Source organism: Artemia franciscana, chromosome 1, assembly GCF_032884065.1.
Source record: "Artemia franciscana chromosome 1, ASM3288406v1, whole genome shotgun sequence".
NCBI lineage: Eukaryota > Metazoa > Arthropoda > Branchiopoda > Anostraca > Artemiidae > Artemia > Artemia franciscana.
Window position 1 is genome coordinate 53,869,727 of NC_088863.1, and position 12,418 is coordinate 53,882,144.

Here is a 12,418-nt window from a genome sequence, read left to right on the forward strand (position 1 = left end):
GGGGAGAGGGTTTCAAGTCTTAAGAAAGTTGAGTTTTCCTTTAATTTAGTAGGGCCTATAACATATGAATGGAGTGACAAATCTGAAGTCAGATTCGTCTGAATACCTAAATTTGCTGGAACGAATTTGACAAAATACCACTGCATTGGATCCAGCTTGAATTCCCTAGACTTGTTTATTGCAGACAACATTTAGATGGGCAAAGATTCATAGCTTCAGTAGTTCTACCAATAATATGGTCCTGAAGATGATGAAATGGTAGAAATCTGGTTCAGTTGACGAGATGACAAAACTTAAGCACTAATTTCAGAAATAAAAGCCCAAATAGACTACTGTGTGCAAGGTTTAGCACAAAACAAGGTATTTTAGCGCACTGTCGACCAGTAAACTATGAAATAATTTCAATTTTCTTTGTTATATAACTTTTAAACAAAAATTAAACCAAGTGTTAATCATACTATAATTTTTTCGTCAAAAACAAATACCTTATTTCATATCCAAAAATATGAGTTTACTCTAAATCAAAAGGGTGATGTTTTCTTGTACATTGCCAAAGCATACACACACAAAAGCTATATCTGAGTTTGCTCAAAATCTAAAGGTGATGTTTTCTTGTACATTGCCAGAGCATACACACACAAAATTTTCATGTCAAAGGTAAAGTATTTGAAAAATAAGTACATTAAAAGTATCTTAAGTATTAAGTATTTCTTAATCTTACTTAAGTATCAAGTAATAAGTACACCCTAGAGTTTTTACTTAAGTACAAGTACAAGTAATAGAAAATTTTACTTAAGTAGTACTTCAAGGAAAAGTACTTCAAGTAAGTGACAGCACTGCTCCGTATTTTGCTACACGATCATTTAGCCTAAAAGGATAAGCTGTACCAAGAGTATGGATCCAGAAATCCTCCTGTTTACGTAGTCTATTATTCTTCTCTTCTTTATTTAAATTTTCTAACTCTAAATTTTCTAGAATTGTGACAGTTATATCTGATATGGAAAACATACCATTATTACAATGTTGAACTAGATAGTCATAACTTTTTTCTTTATTAACTGTTGTCTTGTGTCCAGAAAATCTTTTATATATATTATTAGTTGCTTCCCCCACATATTGTAGGCAGCATTTATTACATATATATATATATATATATATATATATATATATATATATATATATATATATATATATATATATATATATATGTATATATATATATATATATATATATATATATATATATATATATATATAGATTATATATATATTATATATATTAGCTATATATGTATATATATATATATATATATATATATATATATATATATATATATATATATATATGTATATATATATATACATATATATATATATATATATATATATATATATATATATATATACATATATATATATATATATATATGTATATATATATATATATATATATATATATATATATATATATATATATATATATATATATATATATATATATATATATGTATATATATATATATATATATATATATATATATATATATATATATATATATATATATATATATATATATATATATATATATATATATATATATATTACTAATAACATTAAACTCGAAACCCAACACATTATACTTCTATTGCAAGGTCTACACTTCGCTTTATCACGTTCAACACAAAATTTCCCACCATAACAATCGTTTTGGAGTCGTTGCTCTTCAAAATTTCCCTCCACTCAACTGACCCAAATTTGAGATATTTTATGGCACTTTGGGAGAAAATGGGCCAAATCAACCACCTCCGCATTGCAGAGTAAGCAACTAGATTTTTATATTTACATCCGAAAGCTCACCAAATTTTAAAAAGTAGCTTCCTCCTACTAGCAGTCAGTTTGCTATTAAATGGATTCGTATCCTTATATATATCACCACAATATTCAACTGAAAGTAAAAATCTATTCTATATCTAAGTTTAACCCTCCAATAAAATACTAAACTCTTAGAAAACTTGATTCACGCCACGATTCACAGCTTCCTTACTCTTCTTGTCTTGATCTGATCACTCTCAACAAATCTACTATATCTTCTTTTGGAGGCATACTGTAATTCCATTACTATCAAAAACCTAACTACCCATCCAGCAATTTTTTATCATGGTCTCAATACGGTCAATACATCTGGTTCCTCATACTTAATAACTCCTAACACGTTGTCCGAGCTAATCATTCTTCTCGTAACTTTGTTATTTCAAGCCAGATTGTATGGAGAGCTCTTGTGAATTTAAAAGAAAATGTACCTTAATCTTCTTTAATACTAACTATATTGAAAGCTTTCGATATCTAAATATATTTCCTGTCTTAAATTTTCACGTCATAAAATCTGCCCCATGAAGATGGGTAATAAACAATTTAGTGAATTAAAGCATAAATATATATTCCAACTTCAAATATCGAACTAGCTGATGAAGCAATCTGTCGTAAGATAAAATGAGGTCAAGCATTTCGTATCTTATGAAGTATCAGCGTCTAGAAATTTCTGGTTAGAAATTTGGTCGACAACTGTGCTACAACTGTGCAACTGAAACAGTCGACAACTGTGCTAAGACAAGCAAAATACCTTCTAGTAAAGAAAACAATCGTATGTCCTTATAAAATCCTCCCATGATTTTCTCCCCAAATTTTATCAATCCAGAATTTAAACCTCAATTTGAAGTTGTCAAAGCGTCCCACTGGTCACAACTATCCATCACAAGCCAAGAGCAAAAAATTACCACTTTTTCGTGTGAAAACTTGCCTTACGGTTCTCAAAACTAAGAACTTTTGATCATCTATAGAGTTGGTGCTCTGCATTTATAAATGCAAAGCAATATTTCTTACGATAAAATGGGGTAAAGTATTTCGTATCTTAAAAATTATTGGCGTCTTGAAATTTCTGGTTAGAAATTTGGTCCAGCTATCAAACAGTCGACAACTGTGCTAAGACAAACAACATACCATCTAGTAAAATGATACAATCCTATGTCATTATAAAATTCCCCCATAATTTCTCCCCCAATTTTCTCAATCGAAAATTTAAAACTCAATTTAAATTTGTCAAAGCGTCCCACTGGTCACAACTATGCATCACTAGCCAAGAGCAAAAAATTACCACTTTTTCGTGTAAAAACTTGCTTTACGGTTCACAAAACTAAGAACTTTTGATCATCTATAGAGTTGGTGCTCTTCATTTATAAATGCAAAGCAATCTTTCGTAATATAAAACGAGGTAAAGTATTTCGTATCTTAAAAATTATTGGCGTCTTGAAATTTCTGGTTAGAAATTTGGTCCAGCTATCAAACAGTCGACAACTGTGCTAAGACAAGCAACATACCATCTAGTAAAATGATATAATCCTATGTCATTATAAATCCCCCATAATTTTCTCCCCCAATTTTCTCAATCCAAAATTTAAAACTCAATTTGAAGTTGTCAAAGCGTCCCACTGGTCACAACTATGCATCACTAGCCAAGAGCAAAAAATTACCACTTTTTCGTGTGAAAACTTGCCTTACGGTTCTCAAAACCAAGAACTTTTGATCGCCTATAGAGTTGATGGTTCGCATTTCTAGATTTTAACAAACCTATTTTATTTTTTGGAAAGTTTAAAATGAAATCGAAATTCAAAACAGAATGATAACTTTTTTTTCTTTTTAGAACTTACGGTATCTGTTTAAAAGTCATTTGAAGAGAAGTACCAAGAAGCAACTCAAAATTTAGCTGGCTGCGTCAACATTGACCTCAGAAGGACTCCCCAATTGGGTTAACAGTGGTGAAAAAAACGGCCCAAATTAACCAAAAAATGGACAAACTCCCCCTGAAAATGGATGATGACCATGGAAAAATTTTTGGATATCACGGAAAGCTAACTCACAGCTGTACTTGTTATTCAAGCAAAATAACTCAAGCACATTTAAATATAATTTCTGAAGTAACAAGTTTTAGTATCGTTCTAATCAACATTGAGACTTTTAAAAACTGTTGCGCAAAAAAAGTAAGAAAAACGTAATTATATCTATGATTTTGGCAAAAACAACATAAGAATTTTTCTAAATAATAAAACCTTTCCAAAGTTCGAAATATCGAAATTTCCACAACAAAGAAATTACAGCAGAAAAACTGTGGATGATAAACCATTTTGAAAATAGATTTCGAAGCAATACAAAATATTAAATAAAAATGAATTAGAAGCTATTGAACAAAACAAAACTTTTGTTTTAACCAGTTAAGACCCTATGGGCGGAATTTCATCGGCTCATGTTCTGTTCCAGTTTTAGTTTCTATAATGCAGACAACCGACAGAGAAGTATCTTAGCCCCCATTTAATGAAATCAATTCTTATTAAAGGGGACAAAATTTCCAGTGTCATTTGGAAAAATTTGCAATTTCTTCCTCAAAACGATTAATAAACTATCAAATAATAAATAATAAATAATAATCAATCAATAATCAATCAGTAAAAATAATCAATAATAAATATTAATAATTAATAATAATAAATAATCAAATAATAAAATAACGATTAATAAATTAATAATTAATAAAGAAAAACTTAGTAAAAAGCTATCAGGATCGTAAAATCTTACTTCCGACATATTTCGGATGCCACTTCACATCCTGAGGAACACCCGGTATATTATAATGGTGTCTATCATGGCTTGAACATTGAAGAGCTCTAAAGTCAAGAGCATTATGGGGAGGACACACTTGTCTTTGACATGTTTTATACTGAGTTCGATTTCCAAGACAGTAATTTCCACCATGCACAGGTGTCGGGGAGGTACAGAAGCGCTCTCGTTTCCGTATTCCTCCGCCACAGTTTCGGCTGCACGAAGACCACCTGTAGGAAAACAAAGATTAACAATTATCTTATTTTGAAATTTGAAGCTCTGTTGATAAGGGTAAGTCCCTCATTATTAGATCCCTTAGTAGTAAGGAGAATCCCTTAACTAGCATATCTATACGAAAAATCAAGATTTTGTTGATTAGGTAACATTTCTGTTGAATTCATAGCTAAATTTTACAAGCTAAAAATTTGGATGTTTATGAATATCGTTCTGGAAAGGGGGAATAGTACTAAACAAAAACAATTCATAACAAAACTGCAATAGAAAAAATTTCATAAACTTCAAATGAAATGGTGTCATAACCTTACTTGACGTCGTAAAGACAAACCAAAAAGGTTTTAGGAACATTTCGAGCATAATAATTAAGTCGATGAAAAGCCTAAATTTTTAAAATTACATAATTAACTGTCAAATGGGTTTTTAATCCATATAAAAGGGAAGAATGCTCTAGAAAGGGACTTATCGGCCAAGATTCTCTAAAGTTCTAGAGTACTGCAGAGAGGTTATATGGGCTCGAGCCCTTGTGTAGTGAAATGTATGAGAGGTGTAGCACAGGTGGGAGACAGTAACAACGGCAATCAAAGGGGTAAAATTAACCAAGACAGATTGTCCAATTAAATGGGCATCAAGTCAAGGTTAATTTTACCCCTTTGATTGCCGTTGTTACTGTCTCCCACTTATGCTAAACCTCTCATGCATGTCACTACACAATGCCGACCTTGAGTAAACCCTGTTGGAGGGTCTCCCCGGAAAACACACGCTGGTTGACAGTAGTTTACTTGAAAATTTTCAACTATACTTGAAAATTTTCCTCTCATGCATGTCACTCCACAATGCCGAACTAGAGTCAACCTGTTGATGTTCTACCCTGCCTTTTTTCAATTATAATAGAAAATTTTCAATTATAAGTGAAATGCATGTCACTCGACTCGAGTGGTAAGAAAGAATTATATCTAATGAAATCATATGAAAAACGGTGAAAGTATGAAAGAGACATGGTACATAGACTTAGTTTAAAGGGGTTCTATGAGACATCTCATTCATTTTAAACATTTTTTTAGAGTAAAAATCATAGAAGCACTACTCAAGGAACGACATTGCTTCAGAAGCACCACTAGGCTACGAAAAAATGCTTTATAAGAAAAACAGGCTAATATTAGTACAATTGACGTGCATAATTCAAATATATAAGCACTGTTTATGCGTCACACAGATATTTTGTGACATTAAAATGGACCATTGTGGATTTGTATATATTTAAAAGTATAAATTACCATTAGCCTACTAACAATACCTAGAACGTAACTGCCTTTTATTTTTTGTGGTAACCGAGACAACTCTCTTCAATGTCCGACAGTGATAACCAAGCATTTGCACATTCTACTGTCCGCGACTTCTATCTTCATGTCTGAAGAGTCCTGATGAAAACTTCTTCCATGCTCGTCAGACACAAAATCAATATAAGTGGGGAATAAATCAGGGCCAGAGTCCAAGAAAGGAATCTTCAGATTTATGCTACATCCCAAATACTTATGTGTTACCAAGAAATTTAGTACATATTCATGGTAGGTACGGGCATTACGAGCTGTGAGAAAATTTGCGACAAAAGATTTAAATGCAATCCGTGCTGACTTTTCATTTAGACCTAAAAGAGCATTCAAATTCACGAGACTTTCGTGAACTTGCCATTCTTTCCTGACAGAATGATTCTCTTATCAATTGCATCTATTCAACATCGGCAATAAAACCAACTGAACAGAAATATGATCCAGTTGTCCCTAATATCTTGTATAGTTGAAGAAAGCTAGAAACTTATATTTTATTTCTGAAAAATCTTGAACAGTCTAACATGGTAAGCTGTCTTATCCTATATTTTATACATAAGATGTATGTGTGATTGCAGTTACAAGTTGTTTCTGCACATTCATTATTAGATATTTCTATCATTTGAATTGTATTAGTCTGGATCTAAACTGATTTTACCACACGTAGATTCGCTTGTAGATAGATACCACCCGTTTAAAAATGGCAATAATAACGGAATAGGAAAACAGAATATGGACTGACTTGTAGTCTCCAATACCTACTTAAGCAAATGAAAACTAACAATTTACTTTTATGTATAATAGATCTTCAACAATAGGTGACATATGATGAGAATGTTCTATGGTCAAGACAAAATGAATATCTGGTACATAAGGAGTTCCTCAAAGATAGTCTTCAAGTAATACGTTTTGTTTTCTGTATGGTCGTTATTCGGTGTAATCTTCCGTCTAAATGCCATTATTTAAACTGATATTCACACGGCTATTCTCACATACATGGATGACACCCGTTGAATAATGGCATTAAAAGATACTGAATAGACTATATAATATAGTAAAGTAAATGAAAGCGAATAAACTATATTTTATTTATGAGATATCTGGATTATGAGATATTTTATTTAGCAGTTGCATATAATAAACAATTTAAAAATTACCCACGGGTAAAATCATTGAGATACACAAAACCGGTTAAGTGTCTTGGTACAGTAATTGATGAAACACTTAACTTTAAGGACCATAAAAGTAGTATTGTTACTAAATTGGCAATGAGTGTAGGTATCGTGAAAACGATAATGAATCTTATCGCAAATGATATAATTGACATTTATATTACTTTTTAACCCACCCAAATCAATTTTATTACGATAATGTATGGTTTGCCAATATTTTTCTTATTTAAAAGGTTTACAGGTGTCGCAAAAGAAAGCTATTCTAAGAAATGACGGTTTTAAGTTGGTCAGGTAAAAATATTTGCAGTTAAATTAGTCCAAAGTAACAAAGATATACATTTTGAGTAGTATCTCTATAGACAATTTAAACGGAACCCTATCCCTGCTTTTAAAGACACCCATATCCCTGCTTTTGAAGACACCCATGTCCAAGATTTTAAAGACATCCATATCCCTGGATTTCACAACAACCGGCAGGCGCCTGTTACGTCACAGGGAATGTTTTCAAAAAGATTCAGGTGTCTGTTAAGTAATTGGGATGGTTTACTTTGGTTGTTACGTAATAGGAAGGGTTTAATAGGGTTTGTTGAGTCCACCGGTCAAGCAGGGAAGTTGTTTACGACATTTTTCTTCAAGGCGCTTTTTCAAGACGTTTCAAGACATCCCAAGAAGATTTTAAGACATTTCTCTTCAAGACTTTTTTCTTCATGATTTCTTTTGTTTTTACGTAAAAACTAAACGTAGGGAAATTTTTCTTTATATTAAGGATGAAATATTCATAAGTGAGTTGTTTCTTCAGGCCCCCGTATGGAATTCCCACTTCTAACTGATGAGGAGGACATAAACGTGGGAATTACGTTATGATGGTGCATGGTGCACACATGGGATGTTACATAAAACATTAAGAGATTTGATTTTCTTTCAATGCACTTTTCTCGGGGGACCTTTAAATTCTAAATATTTTTCCCCATTAGTATTAGAAAGGGCATTTCTGTCCAATAAAATTGAGCCCTAGACAACAGGACCAGCAATCTTTTCCTATTACTTTAATTCAGGAAATAGATTCTACGAAATAACCTTGTCGACCCAAGGAGAAATCCCTGTACCACTTACTAGAATTATTAAGCTATTGATTCGTTAGAGTGTTAGGGTGCGAAGTGTTAAATGAATTTTTCGGTGGTGGGGTAACTGAAATCTAACACCCAGTCAATGAAATGAGATATTTTCATTAAGAGCCGTCATATATAATTCTTAATAAGGTTTATTAAGAATCTCTAATACCAACCCTCCCCCTCTGGAATTGGTTGCTAGGTGAGCTAGCCATATATTTTCACGGTGTTATGAATTGTTTGGACTAACATTTTCTAGAGTTTAAAGTTTAGCTGAGAAGTGTTAAAACATTTTTTCGACTGAACGGAGAGTGAAATTTAACGCTCAGTCAAAGAAATGAGGTGTTTTCATTAAAAGCCCTCAAAAATACTTAATATGGCTCAAATTTACGTATTACGAAATTATATGAAATTTGAAGAGAAAATATTATTTAAATATTTACTTGTCAACTGTTCTTTGATGAGAACAGTTGACAACTTGTTCCTTGAGTCTTGGCTCAAACAAACAAGAAATTTTCATTAAAATCCCCCAAAAATATATTAAAGTTTCTTAAATTTACCTCTAACGAGGCTGTGTGATGTTTGAAGAGTATATGTTATTCAAATGTGCGATTGTCAACCGGGGGTGTATAGAAATGGCTCTAAGAAACGTGGCATTATCATCAGAAGCTCTCATATATAGCTCTTAATAGGGCTTAAATTTAACTCTAATAAAAACCCACCCCTGTGTAAACAATTTCTAGTAATTGATTTTACCCTCTGCATCTCAATTATTGAAGTCATAGGAAACACTTAATCAATAGCTTAATCATTTTACTAAGCAGAACAGGGATTTTTTCATGGGTCGAACAGGTTATTTCGTAGAATCTATTTCCTGAATCAAAATAATTTGAATTTGTTGCTGGTCCAGCTGTCTAGGGCTTCAACCCATTGGATGGAAATGCCATTTCTAATCCTAATGGGGACAATATCTTTAGAATATAAAGGTTTCCTGAGAAAAACATATTGAAAGAAAATGAGATCTGTTAATGTTATATGTAACATCACATGTGTGTCTTGTAATTATGTAACACCCACATGCCTGTTCTACTCAGTTAAAAGGAGGGATCCCCCACGAGGGCTTGAAAACAAGTCACGTGTGAATAGATCATCCTTAGCAAAAGTAAACAGTTCCCCTTTTACCATTGGATGGAAGAGGTAATTACCACTACCATTGTTACCCTATTACCATTGAAATCATCTAAAGAACAATTGAAATCAACTAAAGAAATCATGAAGAAAAATAACTTGAAGAAAAAATCTCTTTAGAAATCGTCTTGGATATCTTGAAACTTATTGAAAAAACGTCTTGAAGCAAAATGTCTTAGCAAACGTCTTTGGATGTCTTGAAACGTCTTGAAAAGAAATGTCTTAAAAACGTCTTGGGATGTCTTGAAACATCTTGAAAAAACATCTTGAAGAAAACTACAATGAACGTTATTACATAAAACCCCCAATCTGTTACGCAACATCCAAATTAAACCCTCCCTGTTACGTAAAGACCAAAGTAAATCCTCTCAATTACGTTATAGGCACCTGCATCTCTTAGAAAACATTCCCTGTGACGTAACATGCACCTGCTGGAATCCAGGATATGGGTGTCTTCAAAATCAGGGATATGAGTGTCTTTAAAATCAGGTATGTGGTTGTCTTTAAAAGTAGGGATTGCCTTTTGTTTAAAGTGCCTGTGGGGATACTATTATTTTAACAAAAGTGTTTTTATGGTTTAGAAATTAGAGGTCTATTGGGTAGAATTCTAAGGGTAAGGTATGCCTGCTTCAGGCCAAGATAAGATGAGATAAAAAAAAAGACATCATAATGTTTTTAGTGTTCCATTAAATGGTAATATTATTTTACTTGGCAACTAGGGCGAAGAAGGGCTTGAAATTTAAGATTTGCCTGTGTTCAGGTTTGATATAATATGTCTTGCTTGTAGACAAAATCAATCCTGCCTGTGTTCATGTACAGGTTTGAATAATTTCATAGTGGCGAGAGTGGTTACTGCCTATCAAGGTCTGAATCTAAACTGTACATCTAAAATCTATGAAGTCCTAGAGAATATATTTGCACTAAAATGTGTATCGCCAATAAAGTAAATTTTGAACATTCAACTTTCATCAAAATTCTGGAAAAAAAACAAAAGAAGTAACCGGCATTTAATTTTCGCGTCATCATCTTCCACAGCTTTCAAACAAAAACTTTCAGAGAGCGTGACATAATGAAAACTTGACAAATCCATCCTTTATACCTAGGAACCCAAAGATCAGCTTTCGAATTTTCTATAATAAATTCAAGAATCTTATATATATCTTCTATATGCAATAGCATTTCTGGAGGCGTATTCTATTTGTTTGGGGGTATTTTTCCAGCTATGTTGATGAAGTCAGTAACCATAAAAATTTGAGTAAACAACATCATTCAATCTATCCATCATTCATTAGATAATCCCTTTTGTACCTAAAGAGAGAGGAAGCTGTACATAATTAGCAGTCTGTACTACAAAATGCTAGTTTTGGACCGATAAAAAAGTAAAAATTGCAATAAAATTAATGGAACTAAAAGCCCAGCGTAAAACCTTTCGTTTACTGGTCACAAATGTAATGAATGGTACTGAATGACAACTCAGTTCCAAATATGATGGGTAAAAAAAAATAATAGCAGAGATCCCGTAGTTAAAACTTGATTATTGCTTTTGGTTATTAGCAAAAGAATAATTATTCAGTTGGTAAATTGTCTTAGATACGACCAATTACAACAATTACTAGTTGAAGTCAAGTCAGAGACCTGTGGTAGAGAAAATTATTTTAATACTATTGTGAGGTTTGGGTCAAATATCACAGTTTTTCACATTTTCAGTATAAGCAAAATATTTGTTTTTCCCGAAACCAAAGATAGAAACGGTATTCAAAATACATACTCTTGCCAAGGGCCCCAGCCCCCATTAACGGGTTCGGTGCTCTTCATTGAATGACGAAATACACACTCTCCTTTGATACAAAATTTTCTTTTATTTCCCCCACACTCAGTGCCATCTGCCCAGGGCATATGCTGAGTCCTGCAACCTTCTATTTCTCCTGCTGCAGTCGTACACCAAAGTCGCTTACATTCTGGCTAAAACATAATTGCATATCATTTCCAATAAAAATCATCACAGATCAACTAAGACTAGGTACAAAGTCAAAGTGTTGTTCTTTTTGGCCATCCTTCTATTGCCAAACTAAAAGCAGGTGATCCCCGAATGGGGTGGAAAGAGGATATAAGAAAGGGTTTGATGAAAACAGAAAATTCCAGGTACTGGGTAAAGAGGGAAGCTTTGAATAGACTGGCAAAAGGCTCTGAATGTATAAATATATATATATATATATATATATATATATATATATATATATATATATATATATATATATATATATATATATATATATATATATATATATATTATGAAAAGAGAAATCACCAATGCAACAGCACAAAAAAAAGACAGAAGGAGAAAAGGAAGACTGTTTTCCTAAATTAGTGATTAATATAGACCAGCTCTTGAATGAGGCCTTAACCCTACTCATCCATACAATCACATAGGTCAAACAACATAGCCAAACACAATCAACCATAAAGAATAATCCATGGACAGGCAGTCATGTCGTCAATAAGTATAAGTCGTCATTTACCAAACAACAGAAACAATAAAGACAAATAATTCAGAGGTAATAACCCAACACAAGGGCTCATCAGGAGAATACACTTGCCTATAGGGTTTCGCCACATTAAATTCTCTACCCAGTCAAGTGTTATGGCTACCACAGAATATCCATGGCATCCCCGTGTCAGGTATCACCCCCAAAATACATGCCTATGAAAAAAAAACAGAAAATGTAAAACAACCAA

At 32.4% G+C, this 12,418-nt stretch overlaps 1 protein-coding gene across 7 annotated transcripts in view; it reads right to left on the reverse strand.

Moving 5' to 3' along the window:
* Positions 1-12,418, reverse strand: part of LOC136031369 (A disintegrin and metalloproteinase with thrombospondin motifs 9-like) — a 466,037-nt gene that overhangs the window by 256,393 nt on the left and 197,226 nt on the right. For all 7 annotated transcript variants that reach the window (XM_065710922.1, XM_065710894.1, XM_065710885.1 and 4 more), the window contains 2 exons: positions 11,451-11,644; positions 4,628-4,881 (listed from right to left, as the gene is read on the reverse strand). In XM_065710922.1, coding sequence (XP_065566994.1) covers positions 4,628-4,881; positions 11,451-11,644 — 448 coding nt within the window. The remainder of the gene's footprint in view (positions 1-4,627; positions 4,882-11,450; positions 11,645-12,418) is intronic.